Below are 23,640 nucleotides of genomic sequence, written 5' to 3'. Positions count from 1 at the left end.
AAGTGAATTATGCATCTAGTAACAAAGATTTGGCTGTTTGTTTGCTCATTGTCCTTTTAGAGGGAATTAAATAACTCGATCAAATCTTTTGTAAATCATTAACCGCGGTATCACCCTGTTTTTCTTTTTTTATAAATCTCTTTGCGTTATCATGATTCACAAGGAGTCCTTGAAGAACTGAAGTGCCCACCTGCCTGTGGTGTATGATCTATAATCGGTGGCATTATCATGGCAGAATCTGTTTCCAGAGCACAGCCCCTGTACCAGAGAATAAGGGCACGTCCGTGCACTTTCCTGGCCCACTCAGAGCAGGGGCTGAGCTCGGGCACATTATCCCATTATACCTTGTCTGCGCTAGACTGGGGCCTATAAATAGATCAGGGCATCTGATGATCATACGTCTGTGAACGCGGTCTATGACAGCAGGGCTGCAAGGGAATCGACAGGAACACATGCTTGAGCTACACTCACACTGCAGCATAAAGTCTGTTGAGCACTGGTGCTGCTTAGGCAGATTTCTCGTTATCCTCACAAGTGCTTCATTGCAGTGGACTTTGGGGAAAATTTGGAAGATTAAACTTGGGGGGCAGGGTGGGAGTCGAAAAGAGGAACCCTTGCAGAGCAGAGCACTGGCTGCCTCTGAGATTGTGTGGAGTTCCGCACAAGCCACAGTGGTCTGTGGTTTGAAGAACAAGGTTTGTAAAAAAATACAGAACCTCATTTAGGTTCAAGCAGCATCCAGTGGTGGCCGAAGTCTGGCGTACACTACGTGGAACACTTTTCTTCAGGTGCAGGACTGCTGTGTCTCTGCTGCCTTCCCCTCTGCTTCTCTGCAGTGGAGAGTCAGACCTACTGCAAGCCCACCTGGTTGGGTCACATGTCAGTACCCACGCTCTGGCCTCATCAGTGCCACTTCTGTCTGGGGCTGCAGGAGTAGAGCATGCGTTTGTTAAGAGAATGAAAAGCACAAAAGAGATTGATCAGATTGGTTTGTCCGATACTGTTTCTGGAAGTCATGGAGTGCCCAGAGCTCGCTGTGGGCGTGGGGCCACTGGTGTGAGATGAAGCCATCCTGCTGCTCTCTTTGGCAGAACAGGTTGGCCTCCCCGGCTGCTGTTGGGCACTGTGTGCCTGTGTCTGCTGTGTGTTTGTCATTTACAAAAGGCGTACGTAGCTATCTTGTAAACCAGTTTCATTTTGCTTGGGTGGTGTGATCACCTCATTTTTGTTCCCTGGATGACAAATCACAGTTGCACAACCTCTCAGCTGAAGGGCTGTTTTTGAGGAGACAGGGACTGGAAAGCATGAGACAGACCAGTACACTGATCCATATTTATTCTACATTTTATTTATTTGCTGGACAGAATTCCTTATAAGCCATGCTCGGCAGAAACAACTTTAGTTTTAAGTGTAAATATTAAAATCTTTTTCTTTGTATTCATCTAAGCAAAGATCAGTTACGTACACCTACCATAGGGGAAAATATTATGACATTAAATCAATTTTCATTTGTACAACAAACTGACCATTTATTTTGGAACCCCTAAAAATAACTAGTTGTTTTCAAAATATTAGCTATATATTTTTGAAGCACAAATGATAGGTTCCAATTACCAGTCCTTGCGGACTGTCTGAAATTCCACGCTGCCTGGGGCCTGCACTCTTTCATCAGGGATAGAGGTTGGGCTGCTGTGGGACTCGGGGAAATGGTTAAGGGTTCGGGTTTGAGTGGGGGTGGTGCTCTGAGACGAGGCGGTTTCTGGTGCTCAAGTCAGGACCATGTGGACGTGTGTGGAGCAGTGTGGGCAGAGGCTGGGCCCGGGTCACACTGTACTGCGCCCATGTGCTGTAGTCTTTTGGAGAAGTAGCTGGGTGAGCTTTTGAGATCAGTCAGCTGCTGAAAATGGGAGCGTTCATAAAATGAAGAGATTTTATGTTTTCTGTGTGCCAGATATTTTTATGTTTAAAAATCAAACTGCTCGGGCTTAACAAAACGAAGAAACATTGTGGACGTTTTCTCCCAGGGCTTATTTGCCTGCTTATGGTACACTGGTTTAAAATTTCAGTATAGGGTAAGTGTTCCCCCAGCAGCTGTTTAAAAAAAAACACTCATACAAATTTTCTTCACTTGAACTGTGACAAGACTGAGGTTATGCTACTCAGCACCCACCATCACCTACGTAAAGACAGTGCATTAACCTGTCTGTGGACGGGCACTGTGCTTGACTTTCAAGCAAAATGGAGGAATTTAGGGGTGATATTTGATCCTGACTTGACTTTTGACCCTCTAGTTCAGACTATTGTAAAAACATCATTCTTCCATCTCAGGAACACTGACAGTCTACATCCTATGTTGTCTTCCAAAACATTTTTCTTCTCTAGAATTGATCACTGTATCTCCCTATTTGCTGGGGTATCTAAATCCACACTGACCAAACTCCAATATGTTCAGAATTGGGCAACCAGAATCCTGTCCAGGTCATGTGTAAGTGATAATATTACTCTGTCCTGGAGTCCACTGGCTTGCTGTCATGTTTTGTGTTGTCTTTAAAATTCTCATGCTCATCTATAAGGCTCTACATAGCTTGTTACCTCAGTACCTGTCTGACTTATATCTCTACTTTTATTCTCACTATCTGACTCTGCTCTCCTGTATGTCCCCCAAGCTTGTATAGAGTCTGTGGGTGAGAGGCTGCTTCTGCTGTGTCCCAAAGCTCTGGAATTCTATCCCCAAGGATATCGGAGTCACCTACCCTGTGTGCATTGAAATCTAGACTGAAAACCCTCTCCTTCAGAAAGGCCTTTACTTATTTCGTGTCTGTGTTTGCTCCATTTTCTAAAGACTATGTATCTTCTGCTGCAGTTCTAAAAGTTTGTCATTCTTATAACTGCATTCTGTTGTTGGAGCTATTGTTTACACCTATTGTAAAGCACTTCAACATGCTACTTTTAATGGTGTTATATAAAATAAAGTTTAATAATAATAGGTCAGAATGAATATTAACTACCTAAGACTCACCTGCATGTCTCACGTATGGCACAGCATTGCAACGAAATGAATTTCTTGACTTTGGGGGTGAACTTGTCCTACCCAGCCTGTCTTAACAGATCTGGGCTGTGTCAGACAGGGGTTGTGAAGGAAAGGATGTACATTATGGCATCAATGCCTTTATATACATTTGTACATGTACATACATTTGTTGCTCAACATCATAGACATTAATTGTAAATTATACATATTTATGATATTTCATATTTGTATTTTTTAGGTTTGTTTCTAAAGAAGAAAGGTTGCTGTACAATATAGACCAGTTTAAGTAATTTACAACTTAATAATTATAATTTATCTGAATATACATTTAATAAATTATAGCATAATTTATATAATTGTAATTATAAGAAAATAATTCTGCAAATATGTTTTTAGTAATGAGTTTTTTATGTGCGCATTATGACTTAACCTGATAGAACAACCCGATTTGTGCGCTTTTCTGCTGTAGTTCAGATTTCAATTTGATATAGAGAATGGGTTCAGGACACATTTTAGTAATGTTGTGTATTTCTAATAACTTTATTTTCTTCTGGATTTGCAATACAATTGTTAGGCATATGGCAGATCATGAGTTCTGCTGGCTGTGAAGTCTGCACCAGAAATAGCGTGGTTGCTAGGTAACTCTCAGGTGCTGTGGGCCTACAGCCTCTCTTACCTGATCTGCTGATCTGCTCCGATCCTGCGTGGTGGCAGAGAGCCACCAATGGTGGCCTGGCTGAAACTCCTCCTGCTGCTGGGTTACATTCGCGCTCAAGCCAATTAGAGAGCACCTCACACTTCTCAATGACTAGATCTTGGTAGAATATGCATGCCTTTTTCTCCATCTTTCTCTTATCCTATTGCCTTCTGTGGTGTGCCTGTGATTTGGGTGAAGAGCTTGTGGGCAGGGGGTCCCTGACTCTGCTGCTGGTGTGCAGCAATGACCCTGAGCAAGCTGACCTCTGTCATCTTTCTCCTTCAGGTGAGGAGCACAGCTGAGTGCTCTCTAGGAGTAGTCATTGGTGTACGTCTCACTCTAATCTCTGGAAGCTGTTGTGGATAACAGCACCTGCTAAATGTCTTGTGGCAGCAGACAGCTCGTGGGTCCTGTGTTGAACAGTGGAAGTGTGGAGTTCTTTGTATGATCCAGTTTCCTCCCAAATTCAGAGACTGACGTCTTTAAATTGTACCCCCCATATGTACGCATGTGTGTACCGACTAGTGTGTTTCCTGCCCTGCAGCTATCTGCCAGCTTTTTTAGTAGTTTCCTGTACAAACAGTAGGACCTGTTTCAGTATTGCTCCATATTTTCCTTATTGTAACTCAAAATCTGTGGGTAACGGATTTTAATATATTCAGAGCTAGAATATTATTAATAAAATGCTGATTATGAAGTGATATTCAAAGCTGAATATACTCCAATCTGAGTCAAATAATTAAATCTGTTACCATCTGAAGAGGCACGCATGGTTTTCTTCAGATGAGGAATGAGTGAAACTGTAACCTGGTGGGACCTGGCAGTTTCTCTGTTCCTTTGTCAGTTCGCTGCCGTGTCCCTAACATGTCTTTCCCAGGCTTGAGAAGTGCGTATCGGCAGCATGTGGCAGGGGGCAGGAAAAACACGGCACTGGGAGTTTTCCAGCATGTAGCAGCTGTGGAGAACAGCCATGGTGATGCTGTGCCCCCGGTATGCAGTGCGTCCTGCAGTGTCTGATCTGTAGTCTGCAGAGGTCTTATCAGCTTTTCTCTTCTTGTCAGGACTCTCACACTCGGCTGAGACAAATCTGTGGCTCCAGACGCACACAAAGATCTCCTCGCACCAGTACACAATTAGCTTGAATAAATTCTTATTTCCCTCGGCTGGTTTAATTAATTATTAATCGGCATCTTTAGTGTCAGAAAAGAGAAGAACCCAGTTTGAATATCAGAAACCTGATATTGCAGGAGCAACACTAGAGATCTGATCTCATACACAGAGAGGAATTGCGCCAAGTGAGATTGTCACAGAATTGATCACTATTATTATTAATAATAAATAGCACTTTTCATTGTGTGCAGCTTCCTAAGCCTCATGTCCTGTGGGAATCCGCGATAAAGTGCCATTTCAGCAGCACTCAGCTGTCATGCACGTGAAACGATTCAGTATTTAAGTTAGAAAGGGCCCAGACTGTATGATGGCTCGTGTGGTTCTGCTGATGTGGGCCTTGCAGGGAGAGAGCCATGTCTGTAGCCAGATGAGCTGGAGTGGGCTGCACCAGCATTTTTCGGACCTGCTTCTGTAGCCCAGTATCTTTGGTGTCTTCTGGCTTTTAGCTCTCGTCACCTTTCAGTGGCTTCACTGGGCCCCAGCTTTAAACAAGAGACGTTTAGTTCATTTTAGTTCTTCGGAACTAAGGCAGCTGGAGGTCTCAACTTCTCCAGTTTACAGCATTTGTAAACGTCTATTAATAACTCCTATTAATAACTCCAGTTTCCACATTTATATTCTTCCCTTCTTTCTGGACAGCAGTGCAGACCCCAAATTTAAGATAGATAGATAATACTTTATTAATCCCGTAGGGAAATTGATGTGTTACAGCAGTCCAGCCCAAGACAAGCAAAACAGACATCAGAATAGTTATAAAACAAAAGACAACAAAATAAATAAAAATAAATAAATACATAGGTGTGTGCAAAATGTGCTGATCATAGTCACTGTAAAAACAATAAAATATGTGCAAAATGTGCATAGGTTCATGCAGACTGTACAATGGAGCAAACATGCTGTCCATAGACGAGCAAATGAAGGGCTAACAGTCCTAGCCTAGGGCCACGTTATACACCCTGACAGCCGCCGGGAGGAAAGACCTGCGGAAATGTTCCCTTGAACACCGTAGCTGGAGCACTCTGTTGCTAAAAGTGCTCTGCTGCCCAGTAACAGTCCCATGAAGCGGATGAGAGGTGTTGTTCATGATGGCTGTGAGCTTGGTCAGCATTCTCCTCTCAGCCACCACCTCCATGGGGTCAAGGCTCATCCCCAGCACAGTGCCAGCCTTCTTGCTAAGTTTATTGAGCCTATTTGCATCTTTTGTCATGATGCTGCTGCCCCAGCACACAACAGCGTAGAAGATGGCCGCTGCCACCACTGATTCATAAAAAATGTGTAGCAGTGTTTCACACACACCAAAGGACCTGAGTCTCCTAAGAAAATAGAGTTGGCTCTGACCTTTCTTGTACAGGGCGTCAGTGTTACCAGACCACTCCATCTTATCATCCAGGTGTACCCCTAAATACTTGTAGGAATGTACGCCCTCTATGTCCTCACCCTGGATGGAAACAAGGTTCAGCGGAGACTTATTCCTTCGAAAGTCGAAGATCATTTCTTTGGTCTTGCTGGTGTTAAGCTGGAGATGGTTAAGAAGACACCACTCCACAAAATTGGTAATCAAGCTCCTATATTCCTCCTGCCTTCCCTCTCTAATACACCCCACAATTGCTGAGTCATCCGAAAACTTCTGCAGATGACATGTCTCAGAGTTGTACCTGAAGTCAGAGGTGTAAAAGGTGAACAGGAATGGAGCAGGGACAGTTCCCTGTGGAGCCCCAGTACTGCTAACAATCTGTTCGGACACACAGCGCTGTAGCCATACATAATGTAGCCTGCAGGTCAGATAGTCTATAATCCAGGACAGCAGGGGAGTGTCCACCTGCGCCGCCCTTAGCTTATCTCTCAGTAAAGGTGGATGGATGGTGTTAAAGGCACTGGAGAAGTCAAAGAACATAACTCTCACAATGCTCCCCGTCTTCTCCAGGTGAGAGTTAGCTCTGTGTAGCAGATAGATGACTGCATCCTCCACTCCCAAGTGTGACCGGTAGGCGAACTGCAGGGGGTCCAGTGCTGTACTCACCAGGGTTCTGAGGTGGTCCAGTACAAGCCTTTCCAGAGTTTTCATTAGGTGTGATGTAAGTGCCACTGGTCTGTAGTCATTCAAGACTTTAGGGTGCCCTTTTTTGGGTACTGGCACCAGGCAAGATGTCTTCCAGACCATCAGAACCTTGATGAGCTGTCTCAAAAAGAATAGAAAATCAAACTGCTCGTAAATTGTTCCAACCCTGGCAGAAGTTTCTGTTTCATGAACCTTGCATCATCAGTATCTTGTAATACAAGGGTCACAATCTCTTAGTAGCAGTAAAACATTGATGACCTGTTCTATTCAAGTCCATTTAAACCTTTTATGGATCACTCGAAACATCCTTCAGCTCAATCACTGAAAGCAAAACAATATCTGATGAAAAAGATAGTTAAGTAATTAAGATAGGAATTTAAGTTACTGTATTTTCCAGCAGTGCGCTGTGCAACATTGGGCAGAATGGCCTCCTCTCATCTGTAGCCTTTCTTATGCTCTATTCTGAAGCAAGGGGGATGATCTTTCAGACAACATTCCAAACAGGCCTTTCCTGACACTGTGTTTCTGTAGTTTGGCTTCTCTGACAGTTCGTAATTGATGTGTTTAACTCGGCTGCCCAGATATGCCACTGGCCTTTCCTCTGTCTTTGGAGGCCTGGCTCAGCAGCACTCTCTGCTCAACAAAGATAGTCTTATCTGCGTGGAAGGGGGGGCTCACAATCCGGACTTTAGTCCTTTTCTCTCGCACTCTCGCTGTCATGTGCAGCCTGCTCTGAGCTCTCTGCTCGTAGTTATTCAGCTCTGTTTTCATGAGGGTACAAGTGAGATCAGCACACAACAACCTCTGCAGTAACAAGCCGCAGACGACCTAAGCAATATATTTATTTGGACTGGACAGTCCACTACATTATAGACCAGGCTCGGATGCATAAGTGTCAAGTAATATAGAACCCTAGTCTGATAAGTGAGGAGGGTGGTTTTACCTGCGATTTAACTAACTGCTCTTCATGCAGATCTGTCCTCTCCCACATGACTGGGAAGTCTCAGCTGCTGCTGGGCATCAAACAGGAATCACACATCACACAGTCTCCCTGAGAGCCCCATGAACAAAGAGCTGTAAAAATAATATCCTTACACCAATGAAGTCAACAACAATCCTCAGAAAGCAGAAGGACAAAGTTCTTCACTGAACACTATCAGCATAGAACAAGCAAAAGTTTATCTGGAACTAGAGTCTTGTAAGATAAATCTCCTGGCCTTGATTATCTGACCAATTATCTGACCAATTGTATTTAACAAAATAAATGTTATTCAGAAACCATTAATGCAACTTATCCAACAGTCTCTCCAGGTGATGGTAGCATCTATAATAATTGCTTACACTTATATAGAGCTTTTCTGGACACTCCAAACAAAGCGTTTTACAGGTAATGAGGACTCCCCTTCACTACCACCAATCTGCAGCCAGAGTGCACCAGTACACTCCCTTCACACCAGCTATCAGTGTGGAGGAGAGCAGAGGGATGAAGCCAGTTCATAGATGGGGATTATTAGGAGGCCATGACTGGTAAAGGCCAATGGGAAATTTGGTCAGGAAACCCTGGGATTTTTAATGACCACAGAGAGTTGGGTCCTCAGTTTTATGTCTCATCTGAAGGACAGCGCCTTTTTTACAGTATAGCGCCCCCATCACTATACTGTAAAGCCTTAGCTTTCCCAGGATGTCTCTCATTCAGATACTGGCCAAGCTCACACTGCTGGGATTCAGTGGAAGAGCTAAGTAATGAACTTCACATTTGAGATAGGGATGAGAACATCATTGGGGAGTCATGACCTATTTAGTCAAGGGGGGCTAAATCGATCCAACAGGAATTTTTCATTTACAGTGCAAAATACTGTGTATTCAGTGAAATAAATGAAAGCTGAGAATATGAAAATGTTTACCTTTACAATTTCTAGATCAAAACTCCTGTTTTATTTTGTGGACCACTCGCCCTTGCTCTGCAGGTAGCCCACTACATGAATTAGGCTCTGCAGACTGGCAAACTCTTTCATAGTTTCACTTTCCAGGAGTTCCTCTTCGCTCCTTTACCTTGGGTGTGTTACATGTTAACCGCAGGCTGCTGGATGCTGATAGCCTCTAGCATCAGTAAATATTCAGAAAAAATCTGTTTTATTGTTTGTAACATATACCAAAAGCATTAAAACCTTACATATGTTTTATACTTCTGTTTAACAGTGCAAGACATCCTGCCTTCATTCACACTACAAAACTTTTGATTCAGAAAGTAAAGCCACCGTCTTGGCTCAAAATCCAGGCCCTTTGGTGTGGCTTTGAGCCATGAATAGCGCCTGTTAACTAGGATAAACTACGCAATAAGGTACGGCTGTCATGAATGAGTCTTTATTACACAGAGGGAGTAATATTCCATGAAAAAAGCTGTCAAGATAGGCTCAGCGAGGAATTAGACATTCATGGGGGCTAATTAAGAGGCTTATAAGACCAGTTTGGAAGTAAAAGGTTTTAGTCTGCGTCTGTGTTCAGCAGGAAAGAAGAGAGTGAAGCTCCTACTGTTGCCCAACCTAGCTGCCTCGCGTTGTCCCTGTGCTGTAACGCCAACAGACAGACAGACCTGCAGTCTCGGAGACGGAGAGTAAGGAAATGGCAAACCTGGCAGCTGGTGTCTCAGGGATGCAAGCGTTAGTTACAGAACAGCATCTTAAGTAGTATTTTCACTGCATGGCTACTCTGCAGCTAATAGTTTCAATATCCCTTATTATTTAAAATGAGGCCCTTTTCCTTCACTGCTTTCATTTGGATTAATAGGTATGAAACAAGTTATTACCATACTACTTGATTTTGTAACTTCAGACCTTGAATTCCGAGGCATGTCATTCATTTTGCCTTAACCAGTTGAAACAGATCTACATTAAACTTTTCTCAGAAGGTTTTGGGTTCCTCTCGGAATGTCCTTAAAAATATTAACTGCGTTACTTGAAGTGCTGAAGGAGAGAGGTATTTGACTGCCAGAGACATGCTAGTCCCACACAGATTGTTGAACAAGGAATGTATTTAAGCAGTTTTTGTATTAAGTAAAATATTGCTTAGTATGTAAGGGAAAAGTTTTCTTTTATTGTTCCACATATTGATCATCACACCTGAAACCCTAAGTGAGTCGAACCCAAAGGCACCAGTGTGGACTCGTTTTGGAACCTGCCTGCAGCCTGACACAGTCTTGGCATCTGAACTTGTTGCTGACACAGGGACTACTGAACGGTTATAATAAACAAGTGTGATGAATTTGAAGGTTTAAACATCACCCTTTAAAGCATAGTTTAACAACTCTTGGAATTATGCACACAGAAAAGAAAAATTCTTCAATTAAAAATAACACAAAATTGTTAATGGCAAGGTGTTGGGAGTATTTGTGGCCTTTTAAGAAGATACCACCCTGGTGAGTACTGTCCTTGATATTTATATATATAATTGGATATTTCCTTATGATGTAGGTTGCACAGAAAATGGTGCTTTTCTGCCTCACGCACCCACCATGGGAATATCAATTTTCATAACTGCTTTGTCTCTCCGTGCATAGTGTTTGTAATGGAAACCTCACTTTGTAATTTCCTCACTAATTCTGCTACTGAGCAGTGAAGGCCTGTCTGCTAACAGGATCAGCACGGCACCTGTTACACCGGCAATCAGAATCAAGATTTACTGAGTGCAGGTTAAGCTCTGTGATCTAGATATGGTGAAGGCTGAACCTGGGTTGTGTTCCTGGCTGATTGGGACTTATCTCACCTTGGAGGGACGGGTGGCTGCAGTGCTTGTATGCCTGGAGGGCTGTGGCTCTGTGGCTGTGAGCCGGGTTGCACAAACACAGTTGTGGGTGGGTGTACAATAAAAAAAAAAAACTGTTACTAAATTCTAAACAGTTGGCAGATATGACAGAAGTAGAACAGGATTGATAGAGGTAACCCAAATAAGTCCTTCAAGCTCATCAAAGAAACAAGCACCAGAGGAAACTCACTGGCAATCAGTGCTGTTTTATTTAGGGCAGAAAATAGCAGGCCCTCCTTTTATCAAAAGAGCTGTTGGGGTCCATAAATCACTAAGAACCAAATGAGCAAGATCAGTCAGATTGCTTCCTAACATTCTCACCTCGCAGGCATGCAGAGGTGAGAAGTGCCCCACTCGCTGTAGGCACTGCGTTGTCCTCGTGCAGGTCTGAGCGGGGGAGCGGATCGGGTCCTGCTGCAGTGAGGGTCCTGGCTGGAGATGCAGATATGGGGCGCTTGTTGAAAGGACATGAGTGAAGCGTCCCTCAGAGCTGGAGGCCATGAAGCCTCTTCAGCAGTCACCCTGCACATACCCAGAGCCTCGGTCAGCACTAAAGCCATTTTTTATGTCCGTGTATGGCTGCCTTGGAGTGAACTAAAGAAAAAGCACTTCGCAAGAAAATTCTGTTTGTCCGTCCAGCTCGCGGCCAGGATTAGGAATGGTGTGCTGTTGGTGAAGAGACACTAAAGGAAAAGAGATCGCAGAGGACAAGGATAATCGCATTAAAGTGAATTACCAGTTAATTTGGTCTGTGTTGTGTTGTGAGTTTTGGAGTAAATCATGCAATGGAAAAATACTGGAAGAATGTAGGGAGGTGTAACAGAATCATTCATTTCACATAATTTATCATTCAGTTATTTACACTAAGTTCTTAAAAGGTTAAAAAGAAAAGCTTAAAAGTAGTTTTTTTTCTGTGCAAGATCTTTGAGCAAACTGTCCAGCAAACTGAAGCCAGTTTTCCAGGGGTTCTTCAAGAAACGTCCAGAGGCTATCCTTGGATCAAGGTCCAAATAAGCAAGAAGGGCTGAATGGCCTCTTGCCTGCTCTTCATTGTTATATTATTGTGATGTGTTTGAAATTGATTCCTCCAGTGTCATGGAAGTCTTCCACAGTGATATGTTTTTCATGTATATGGAGTTATTTTATCCAAGTGTAATTTCTCCTCCACTCCTTAGAATGCAGAACCTTGCCTATACCTGTCGGTTGCACTGCAGAGCTTCTAATGAGCTTGAAAGGTGAGCCGGACTGTCTGTGCATGATACAATAAGCGTAAATGGGCAGAAAGAAGAGAGATCATCGCCATACCATTATATTCTCTCAGCATCTGTAGATCTTCCTAAGACCTCGACACAACACTCGTGTGCTTTGTGGAAAAATCTTGTGATGAGCTTTTTGCTCTGTCGCAATTCTGAATCGGCTCCTGTACTTTGACCGATTGTTGCTGGTGCAACTAGAAATTAAAATTTAAACATTCTTGAAAAGATAGGACAGGTCTTTAGGCAGCCCATTATGAATAAAGGAGATAATTGCAGGTTTATAATGTGTGTATGTGGAGAGCAGCTATGTGTTGTCTTCATTAATGAACTGGGTGGTTCTTTCTGTTGTGGAGAAATTACACAGACTGGACTGCCACATGCTCCGGGCTTTAGAAGCTGATAGCCTGAAGAGATGTATAGGTTGTTCTTTTTAATTGAATCTTAATGGTCATTATTCATGGATAATGCCTGTAGAATATTTGTCAATATGTTTTTGGAGGAGGTATTGTACTGGCTGTGATAACATGGTTCAGACATTTGGTCCAGACCTTCAGAACCCTGGTGTAAAGGTTTGTGGTTCCAAATGCACTTCCTCACGGATTTGGATCATGTTTCGCAGGTGGCTGTGAAGAAGTCCAGAGAGCTGACGCTGTTGATGTGTTGGAGAATGTTAAATGTTTTTTTCTTGTTTGGTCTGTTGAGATTGTAGTTGGACAGAGAGGGTTTGTTTTGTTCATTTTGTGTTCATAGGCCGTAGATGCTCATGTCTTGCTGTTTCAGTTCTATATGTTTTTGTTGTTAAAATGTGATAAAACCACTAACAGACAAATGACAAGTCAAATGGTGTGGCCAGTTAGTGTCAAATGGCCTCTTGTTTTCTTCTTAACATATTAATTGGAAAAATCCTCATTCCTCTAAGGCTCCTATGTCTTGTCTGATCTTCTACTTGAGAAATTGTTCAGTTTAGCTTGACCTACCTGGGTTTGTTTCCTCCGTTCATGTTGCTGGCTTCAGAAGAAAGTAATTCTTCTTGGGACGAGGGACTGGTCTCCTGGCCTTGCATGAGGAGTTTCCAGAAGCAGTAGACACTTCTGCCCTAACTTGGCAAGGAAGAAATGGGATACTGCAGGAAAACTAAAATGCTTTTTCATGCCCCAGTGTATCCCAAATGGAATGGTGGGTCCTGTTGAATCATCAGAGGTAAAAAGGCAATTAGTTAAGCATCTGAGTTAATTACATGTCATGCTAAATAGTACTATAGTAAATGCTAAATCTTACAATTATTGTGTAATCAGCAGAATTATTTTCTCTTCTTGTGCATGTTTAATTGTCAAGCCAACTGGATATTCTTAAGTTTGACCCAGTCTGATGACATCAAATTACCACATTGATTTACATGCATGTGACGCATTTATTCTGTGGTTTTGGAGACCTTAAATAATGTACTTGAAACTTCGGGATTATATTTCTTATAAAGTTGTGCTCAGTGCGGCTGGTGTTTGAACAGCCTGAAGAGCGGGCAGTGTGATCGCTACAGCTTCATTGCGCGCAGGACTTTGGTCGCAGGGATGCGTTTTCCTGTCTTATTCTGCACTGAATTGATCCGATACCCATGTCTCTAAAATTCGAGAAATGGTGCAGACGAATCCGAAGTTCACACAGAACTCCAGCTACTTAAGGGGTCTTTACTGGAGTCTTAACGAAGCTGTGTTGAAAGCAACTGAGGTGCAAATACCCGGCATGTCCATATGCACGCTCTTGAACTGGATAAGGCGCTAAATGCTTTGGTTTTGGTTTTTGAAGTTTGAAAGTGATGGCTTCACTTCAATACATTGTCTTAATCCGTAAAATGGAATAAAACTGGTATATATGGAGTATCCACGTTCCGCAAGACAATTTAGGACACGGAGAGAATTCTTAATTTCTCCTGCTCCATACACATTATGGAGCACATGCGTGTTATTTACATTTATTTTATATAAATTACCCAATACGTACAGACCGTTCGATGTGAAAAGCGTTAACAAAATTTTATAGCTTTATAGCTTGATTTTCGTTTCTGAACTCGGAGAGATGTTTGACACGGACGCTCCTTGGGGTCGCCCTGTTGCCGGCGCGCACTCACAGCCGGGCAATTGTTGGGCCGGGGCTGCACCCCTCCTTGAGATGATGTCACCCCGTCTCGGGGTGAATATCAATGCGTCTTTCTTTTGTGAGCTGCGCGCTTTGGAAATAGGCTTCACGAGAACGAAGGATGATTTTTAGTAATTGCATTTGTGCTCACAAGACAGGCTGCACGGCTTTCATCGGGGTCTTTTAATTAAAAGGCGTGGGGGCTGAGGCGGGACGTGGTTAAAGACACTCCAGGCTTGAGTCGCCTGGAGACGAAACCAAAATCTGTTTCTGCCCTGTCTTCCTGCGCAACTATGGCCTGCGATGTCCTGTGGGCTGTTCCTGCTGCCGAGGTAAAAACACGCGTGTTTTCTGAAAAGATACTTTTATTTGAATGAGAATTTCAGATATATTAACGAAAGGGATTCACAAAACCCCAAAATGTGCAGGCATTCACACACAGCACTGTATATTGATAAATAATGTATATGTATAGAGATAATAATCATGTGTGCTGTTACTACTGTATGTTTTGAAGCCAGGGGACTACATTAGCTACTCCTATCTCTATGCAGAATATGCTATAAACGTGCTTGAAAGCTGTGTGCTGGCGTGGTTGCAGGAGTTGCTGAGGAGGGCACTGTAACAGTGGTGATACAGGCTGCGATTTCTTTAGCTACATTTTTTCATCGTCATCAGCCCAAAGCAGGTTAAGTAACTGGGTTCTGAAGTGAGAAGGCTGCCTAAAGCTTATTTTCTTTGTGCTCAGCAGTAATGCGTTGCAGGAGTCAGCTGTGGAAATAAACTGCACTTGTTTTTGAGTTACTGGAAGATCTGTTTATTGGGAGGTTTTGGCAGAACAGAGTGTGACAGATATTTAGAAAGAGGATGGAAATCTGCACACACAGAGCCCGTGGACAGAGGGCTCTGTAGGGTGAGACCTCGTCTCTTTACAGCACGGCAGCTTCTCCAAACAGGCCATGGTGGACCAGATCAGGTGAACAGTGGGAATCCCTGTTACACCACAATGCTGGGTACTGAGGAATGACAAGCCCTGGAATATGATACTGGAATAATAAATTATTCATGTTGTAGTTCTTTTTACGCTTGATGATTGAGCTGTTGAGAGGCCAGCTGGGAGTCTGCAGCTTTGGAAGCTCTTTGTTTCCATTTGCTTCCAAAATATGATTAATTATATGTGAAATATTATGATAATTTGTTTTAAAATATGCAGCATCTGTTTTTTCTTTCTCAGTTTTCTACCCGTATGCCTTCTCACTATTTTAGAGCTCTGTGAGGTGAGACATGCAGACAGAAGCTGCTCGTGCGAAGCTGGCTGGTTGTGTTTCAGGCAGGTCAGGGCTGTAGCAGACTACTGGGTCAGAACAGGATCACCAGTGATGTAGTTGTGCCTGTCGGGCTCACCTGCTGTTCCTCAGGCAAGTGCCTTAGTCACTGAAAGCAAGCTGAAGACATGTCTCAGTATTCATATTGTCATTGCTGTTTAAGTTTACGTGATGGAAAGCAAACAAATTATTTATATATTCATACCCACACACTACTTTAAAGGTTTACAGAGATTGGAAACCTAAAGAAATTCCTTTGCTTTCCTTTTCTTGAGTACATACACATGTCTGTGGAACTTTATGTATGAAATAGATACAAATGAGATGGATCTCCTAGCAGTTTTTTCTAGCAATACAGAAATATGCTAAATGTATTTTTTACAATACAAAGTTAAGTTTTAATTACCTAAACTTAAGTTTCCTTTGTCTTAGTACCGCACAACATGATAGTTTTATACGTAGATATGAGGAGGAGCCTCTTGTCAGGTTTCAGGGAGGGGCTGACATTTCAGCACTGAGGAAAGAGCCAGAGCTCCTCAGAGCTGTAGGCCAGGGAGTTCAAGAGCATTAGCACTGGCTTTGTTCAGAATAAACCTGCCTGGAGCTGTTCTCTGCTTGGGGTTTGCCACAAGGTATATTAAGTCTGACGGTTCGCTCCACAGGCTAACTTTTAAGAACTGCGAGGGGGTCATACAGAAACCAGGAATTATAGCACCTTAATGCATTGCGCAGTGTTCACAGCAGCACCTCTCTCCAGTATTGATTAATTCCAATAAACAGAACAGACACCCACACCTCTGTGTGGACTGATCGCCACATGCAGGTCAGAGTTTGGAGGATGGTGTTGGCTTCGTCTTACCGATACACAGGGCAGAGAAATGTAGGACTGTCAGGTTCAGGTTGTGCTCGGGTTGTGCAGGTGTGCCAATTAGAGTAGACGGGATTTCAGTAGGGTGTTAAGTAGGGTTGTGCAAGTCTGCAACCTGTTTACCCTGGCTTCTTTCAATTGTTCCTCAGATTAATTAGCTACTGGCAACCAAACTAGCTGAAGGGGCTGAGTGCTCTCTTATTGTTGGCATCCCTAAGTCGCCTTTTCAAACTCTGTTTCCATCTCAGAATTAGCAATAATGATCATATCATATAATCTCATCTGTGGAATTTGGCTTTTTATGTACAGCATGAGATAAAATTAATTTGTGATTTAATTTTCACTCAGTCGTAACATTCAGCTCACAGATGGGCAAACTGTGGCATGGCCTATAATCACAATTGCTTGTACACCACTGTAAAATTAGATTTTGTGATCTTTGTGCGTTTGAACACTCAGCCATATGCCGTGGGAGGATATAGCACAATTTGGAAATGCAGCGAGCTGTCAGACGATGAGCAGTAGACGTAGTGAACGATTGTTCTCGGTGCTCTCCTACAACAGTATGGCTGTGCTCTTGTTTGTCGTTACTGTTTTCTTTTCTGTTTGCATTCTGTTTCCATGTGGATACGGAGCAGGTATTTCCTGCCTGTGTTGGAGTCGGGCTGTGTGAGTGAGGTCATCAGAGTTACCGAGTCAACTGCAGTTGCTCACAGATAGCCTGCAGCTGTACCTGCCTCATGAGTGCTTGCTGCTGTGAAAACAAATAAAAAGCACACATGAGCCCTCAGTGAGAGACAGGAAATTGAAGAGATACGCAGTGAAAGATTTCTGAAGAGGTGAAATGCAGTTTTTTGCTGATTGGCACTTATAATGAGCTTTCGTTCTCATCTCGTGCCAAGAGGCACCTCATTTGGATTCTGCAAAAATATTACAGTCGTGTTTATTCTGATGAATGTAAAGTCTCTAATTATATCTAATTATTGTTGTCACATTCCAGGCTGTTCACTATGCCAGGAACTTTCTCCAAGGTAATTTTGGAATAATAATAGGAAGAAGAAGAATCTTATTAAAGGTTATCTTTAGTCAGCAATGCTTTTGCCAATGCCAAGAATGGTTTCTAGAAATTAAAAAATGACCTTTTTCCTAAAAGTAGGTCTTCCTGCACTCCGAAAGAGCATGTGCACATGACTTGCAGTTCTGGTTCCGCTGAAAAGCCTTCCTTCCCTCTTCTGACTTTCTGTGTTCTTGTTTTGCTGCAGCAGCTTGAGAGCAGATGGGTATTAGAGGAGGGACCGATCAGGTCGTGGAGGCAGAGCAAAATGAAAGAGCCAAGATGAGAAATAGAGCTGGAGGCCACAGTTGTGCTCAACACAGCTGGCAGCACCCACCCACCAAGCACACAGATTTAAAAAACGAATTGAGGAATGCAGCGACAGCATGTTTTATTTTTAATTTTTGAAATACCAGTTATTTTTGTTCTACCCACCCAATCTGGAATAGTCAGTTGTGCTTTTTCATGTCTCAGCTCATAATAATAATAATTGCTTGCGCTTATATAGCGTTTTTCTGGACACTCCACTCAAAGCGCTTTACAGGTAATGGGGACCCCCCTCCACCACCACCAATGTGCAGCATCAACCTGGATGATGCGATGGCAGCCATAGTGTGCCAGAACGCTCACCACACATCAGCTCTCAGTGGGGAGGAGAGCAGAGTAATGAAGCCAGTTCATAATGGGGATTATTAGGAGGCCATGATTGTTAAGGGCCAATGGGAAATTAGACCAGGACGCCGGGGTTACACCCCTACTCTTTTCAAGAAACACCCTGGGATTTATAATGACCACAGAGAGTCAGGACCTCGGTTTTACGCCTCATCCGAAGGACGCCGCCTGTTTACAGTATAGTGTCCCCGTCGCTATACTGGGGCATTAGGACTCACATAGACCACAGGGTGAGCTCCCCCTGCTGGCACCACTAACGCCTCTTCCAGCAGCAACCTTAGTTTTTCCCAGGAGGTCTCCCACCCAGGTACTGACCAGGCTCACACTTGCTTAGCTTCAGTGGGTTGCCAGTTGTGAGTTGCAGGGTGATATGGCTGCTGGCATATCACCCTGCTCATGCTGGGACCCAGGCACTGACCTGCGGTTGTACAGCACAGCCTGTGCCTGGTTGAGTCACCCAGGAGGCTCCCTAAAGTGTGGCGTTACGAAGTTTAAATTCTTATTGTTAGCACTAAATTTTACAATGAGAGGACTTTGAGTGTTGTTCCATTGTTATTTTTTTATACTTATTTGACCAACCACTTTTATTCAGTGCAACATTGTTTAAATCTCAATCATTTTAATCTCACAGTTGACTGTGTATTTGTATAGTGTGCAATACCAGAAAGAACTGTCAAACAAGCCCAAGGTGGCGATGTAAGTCACCTTAAATACTGCAGAGTGACGACGACGCCCTGGCCGCTGTCTGAGTGCAGAGCCTGATTGGACCAGGAACAGAGTGAACAGCAGAGGCTCAGCTCTGTCAATGCTGTGCAAAGGACTGGATAGGTGTGATGAGTACAAGGAAACTCTTCTGTCAGAGCAGGAGGACTGCATTCTTGTGCCCAATGATTATCCAGTGGTCAGGAAGCACCTTCATTCATAATTAGCCTCTGTTTGTGAGTCCCTGTGTTGTGGTTTATGGGTTACAGATGGCTTGAATATCATTTGGTCTGTCGATCTTCCTTCATGGTGTTTGTTTGGAGATGTGACCTGATGTGACCTGAAGTGGCGATACTCTATCTAGGCTACAGGGAGATAAGGTGTTCATCCTGTATTAGTAGACAGTACAGTGAGCCTTCAAGTCAGAGGATGTGTCCTGAGAGAGTTGAGATTCAGGAGAAGAGAGCAGGCAGCTGAGAAGCAGGTGAGCAGAAAGACACAGAAGCAGATTGCCTAGCAGAGCTGGGCTGCAGGGTCTGCAGCACTCTTTAGGACACATTCCTGGAGTCTTTGGAAGAGTAACCATGCTGTGACAGAAAGCTCAGGTAAGAGGAGGGCAGTTTAAAGCCTGTTAAAATCTGTTTTATATAATGTTCAAGTAACTGGGGTGAAAGTTTTATTTCACTTGTTTTCAGGTGAAGTCACGCCCTGTCTATTTCTTCATAAAACATGCACACACCCTTTTTTCTGATTGTAATTCCTTTTCTTGCTTTAAATCTTTAAAAAAGTGGAATCACTTCTGCATTTCCATAGTAAAATACCAGAGTGTATAAAATGCAGTAGATCATCCAAATGGCTGGTGACCTATACATATCTTGAAGTAAAAAAGACATTTTAGTATTTTTGGTTCACAGCTGTGTATATATGTTTATATATGGTCTGGTGTTGATCATACTGTCAAGTCGGCTATAAAACTACCACCCTACAGGGCTGCGCAGGTGGGAGCCCGCAGGTTTGGCTGCAGGGCTGCGCAGGTGGGAGCCCGCAGGTTTGGCTGCAGGGCGGCACAGTAAAGTTTAGGACTGCTGCACAGTAAGATCCAACCAGGTGCAGATACAAGAGAGACGTGTGTGTCACTTGGCCAGGTCTACTTTTGGTTGTTTGTCTCCAGTTCAGTTTCTTAGTTTGTGGAAGGTTATTAATTAGGCCTTTAAACATCTCTTATTTCTGTTCATCTCTCTGGGGCAGGACTAGCTCTTCAGAGGAAGGGGGAAGGCCATAGAAGTTTGGCTATAACTTATGTGATCAAGGACGATAGACATAAAAAATCTCTTCCCATTTTATTTAGTTCCCTTTGTTTAACACTTTAACATCTGCTGTGGTTTGCCCCTCGATTCAAAATACAAAGGAAAGCCCTGACCCTGTTATGCTGTCTTATTCCAGGACTGTGAGACATAACAAATTTTTAAAGCTCCACCTACAGTGAAAGAAATTCACATGGAATAAACAGAATATTGGTTCTTCATCATTATAGTTAAAATATTTTAAATTTTGGCTGTTCTGTTACTAGTGGATTTCTCTGGTTTGGTCACACTCTCCTCAGGTAGTCTTGGTACTGGTCACTATTCACGCTACACTTCGGACAGCTTATTTGACTGGGGGACTGTTTCTTTCCCCAGCCTGGACAGAGGCACTGCTTCGGGTTCGAGGGTGAAAGGAAGAGGTTGGGACAGGGTCGTGTTGAAGACTCCGATGGTGTGGGTGGGATTGTGGGGCAGGTGAGCTCCTGCAGGTCCTCTGCTCTTCTCATGCTGTTCCTCTCACACTGTCTGGTTGTTCCCCAGGTGCGAAGGATGAGGAAGTGAGGATGCTCCCTGTGCTGATCGCGACGATGGGTGGGCTGGCAGAAGCCTCCAACACGTCCAGGGACTACTGCTACTCCGCCCGCATCCGCAGCACAGTGCTGCAGGGGCTGCCCTTCGGCGGGGTCCCCACTGTGCTCGCCCTCGATTTCATGTGTTTCCTGGTGAGTCGCGAGGCGCCCGAACAAGCTGTAACGGGCCTGGAGATTAGTTGCGCAGTCAGACTGCTAGAAAATGACTCCCTCTTTGATTGTCCAGAGTACTTCGTGTAAACGTGATTTGTCAAGTACAGACGAGAACTAGCCGACGTGCCTCGATGACAAGGAGCTGGAAATTAGCCTAGTACAAAACCTTAAAGAGGCTTTCTGAAAATCAGTTGCAGAGATCTTCCCTCTGCATAAGTAGAGCCCAGAGCAGCTAATGAACTGTGGAAAGAAATAGGCTGTTTTCTTGAGCTTGGAACTGACAGCTCCATTTTCTGTTTTTACTTACAGGTTCTGCTGTTTGTGTTCTCCATTTTAAGAAAGGTGGCCTGGGATTACGGGCGCTTAGCCTTAGTGACGGATGCAGACAGGTAACTCTCGCAACACCTGGGTGTGTTGTTTTAATTCGGTTTTGGGGTGGGTAAGCTATTGGTGATACCAAATAGTCAACTGCTGAGCTCATGTGAGCCCTCCTTCTTAACTGGTTAGCAAGCATATTATAAGCTGTCCAAAGGTTTAAACACCAAGAAGAGATGTTCATTCAGTTGCACATCACATATGAAGGGCTCATTATTTCTTTGTGAACTCACTATTTCATTTTTATGTAAATGTTCACTTATTCTAGTGGTTGAGTTTAACAATTTATCCACACAGTGATGGACATCTCGGCAGTCTGTGCCTTTTTAGGCATATTCTAATAGTATCTAACTGGAAATTGATTTTTGTTGATCTGGGTTCAACCCTGAGTGAAGATGTGAAAGTTTGTATTTAGAGCAATGTAAAAGGAGTCCTCTTGCATAATAGTTAATAAATCTGTTTTAATTCCTTCAAAAATAACACCAGTGATTATCTTATTGTTGTTTTCTTATTTAATTGCATATCAAAACTAAAGTAATTGTATTTAATCAAAAAGTTAATCATTCCTGCTGTATTCCAGTGTAGTGATATAGCCTGCTGTAGCTGGAGTCCTCTTTAGAAGCAGTCTGGTCCAGTGAGAAGCTTTAGTTTAAAGTTCTTTTAGGTCATCTTGTATGTGATATTCAGAAGTGGCTGAAACAGAAACAGATGTTATTTGTTCACAGAACATCTTTTCTTGGTCTTAATATTTGGGATCCATGAAACTGAAGTTTCATCTGCAAATAGCACTCAGGAGCAATATTCATTTGTATGATTCTCATCGTATATTTTTTCCCCAAGACACAAGCCTGGCCATGGCAGATTGCTTCTGACTTTTTAAGTGTTCACACTGAGTAAAAATACATATTATATACAGGTTCATAATCTAACTTCCTTTTTTCCTTAAAATATTTAAAGATATTGAAGAAGGTGAAGGGTACACGTGCCTTCTACTGCGATTTCAGTAAGATCAAAGAATTGCCATTATGTGACAAATAAAAATACTATAATGTTAAAGAATATCAGTTTTTCAGAACTGCAGTTAGACGTTAGAAGTGATACAGTTTACATTGTACGGAGGGTTGTGAAACCCTGATGCCGGTGCCTTTCTAAGTGACAAAACTGTCCCTTAACACATACATGCACACTGTCAGCTAATGTGACTTTGAATACCACTGGTTTGCAACTTCTTTAACAGGCTGTAAATAAATAAATGTCTTATGTCTGATTGACCCTTTTTTACACAAAGGGTTGTAGGAGGCTGAAACACATTACCCAGTCATGGTTTCAGAGCTAACACTCTGGTTTCTTTCAAGCTGTGTGAGATCCTTTGATTAGTTTCTAGCAACCAAGTGAGCAAAGTGAGCCACACGGCCTCCTGATTACACCAACCAAATCTGTAAGCAGTGCAGAAATGAAGTCGTCCCGATGTGGTTTGGAGCGCAGTGGCAGTTTGGTGCAGCTGTGTTACCTCATGCCTGCAGAAGCACAGTTGCACCTGGAGGCCTTCTGGTTAGCAAACGTGCCCAGTTACGGCCAAGCTGTGATGCATGTGATGCATGTGATGCACACTGTTTGCACACTCCCATCACGTCAGTTTATGCAGTAGGATATGAAGAACATACTTTGTCTGGTTTTCTGATTTGCGGCCTTGATTCCTAAAGAGATCTCTCTCAGAGCATTGCCAGACAGAAGCTGATAGTTCAGGTCTGGGGCTCAGATCCAGTGCAGTTCATATTCCTGCAGCCTAGAAGGTGCCAGGTGTGCAGTATATTGTGAGCAATCGCTTCAGAAATTAGTAATTTCGTTACTTTTCCCTGACTAGAGAATTGGCATTTGAGAAAAAATATCATTTTTTAGCCCTACTGCTGTCCCAGTAAACAAGATATGTCTTGATCTTGTGTGCATTGAATCACTGTCCGAATGCCCAGTGCTGTCTGCAAACAGAGCAATTGTTCATCAGCTTGCTGATGAGAACTGCAGCTACTGTCCACAGTGGCCTGTAGAAGGAGGGCACGCTTTCTTCCCCAAGGATAACAGATGGCGGGGGGAGGGGAGCAGACAGAAGTCTTGGGACAAGTGTCCAGTCACGTCTGACACTGCAAGAGCTGGGCTGCTGCATAATGAGATATCCTGGAACTGTGCATCCTGCCCCCAGGGAGCTCTGCTCCTGAAGCATCCTGTCCTCACCTCGCCTGTCAGATTGGAGGGATGCTTTGCGCCCTGAGGAATTAACAGCCATTTACTGCAAACTTTTTCCTGTGAAGAATAGGGCCAATTTCTGCATATCCAAAAGACAAAAGATGCCAGTGAGGAGTTCTGATTGTTTTTATTGTTTATTTTAAAGTATTTTTAACAGTTTTTCCATTTTTTTCATTTGAATAGTATTCTACAATTGTCCATCACTGTGC

The 23,640-nt window shown here is 43.3% G+C and overlaps 1 protein-coding gene across 4 annotated transcripts in view; it reads left to right on the top strand.

Moving 5' to 3' along the window:
- tmem63ba (transmembrane protein 63Ba) overlaps positions 1 to 23,640 on the top strand; it is a 63,383-nt gene that overhangs the window by 2,030 nt on the left and 37,713 nt on the right. For 3 of the 4 annotated variants that reach the window (XM_088610351.1, XM_088610349.1, XM_088610347.1), the window contains exons 2-3: positions 20,613 to 20,794; positions 21,125 to 21,204. In XM_088610351.1, coding sequence (XP_088466477.1) covers positions 20,636 to 20,794; positions 21,125 to 21,204 — 239 coding nt within the window. In that variant the 5' untranslated portion in view covers positions 20,613 to 20,635. Of the gene's footprint in view, positions 1 to 14,216; positions 14,480 to 20,612; positions 20,795 to 21,124; positions 21,205 to 23,640 lie in introns of those variants that run through there. The other variant, XM_088610348.1, reaches the window with a different exon arrangement.

The sequence above is a fragment of the Lepisosteus platostomus genome, chromosome 17 (assembly GCF_059453375.1).
Source record: "Lepisosteus platostomus isolate fLepPlt1 chromosome 17, fLepPlt1.hap1, whole genome shotgun sequence".
NCBI lineage: Eukaryota > Metazoa > Chordata > Actinopteri > Semionotiformes > Lepisosteidae > Lepisosteus > Lepisosteus platostomus.
This window is presented reverse-complemented; position numbering and strand designations above follow the sequence as displayed.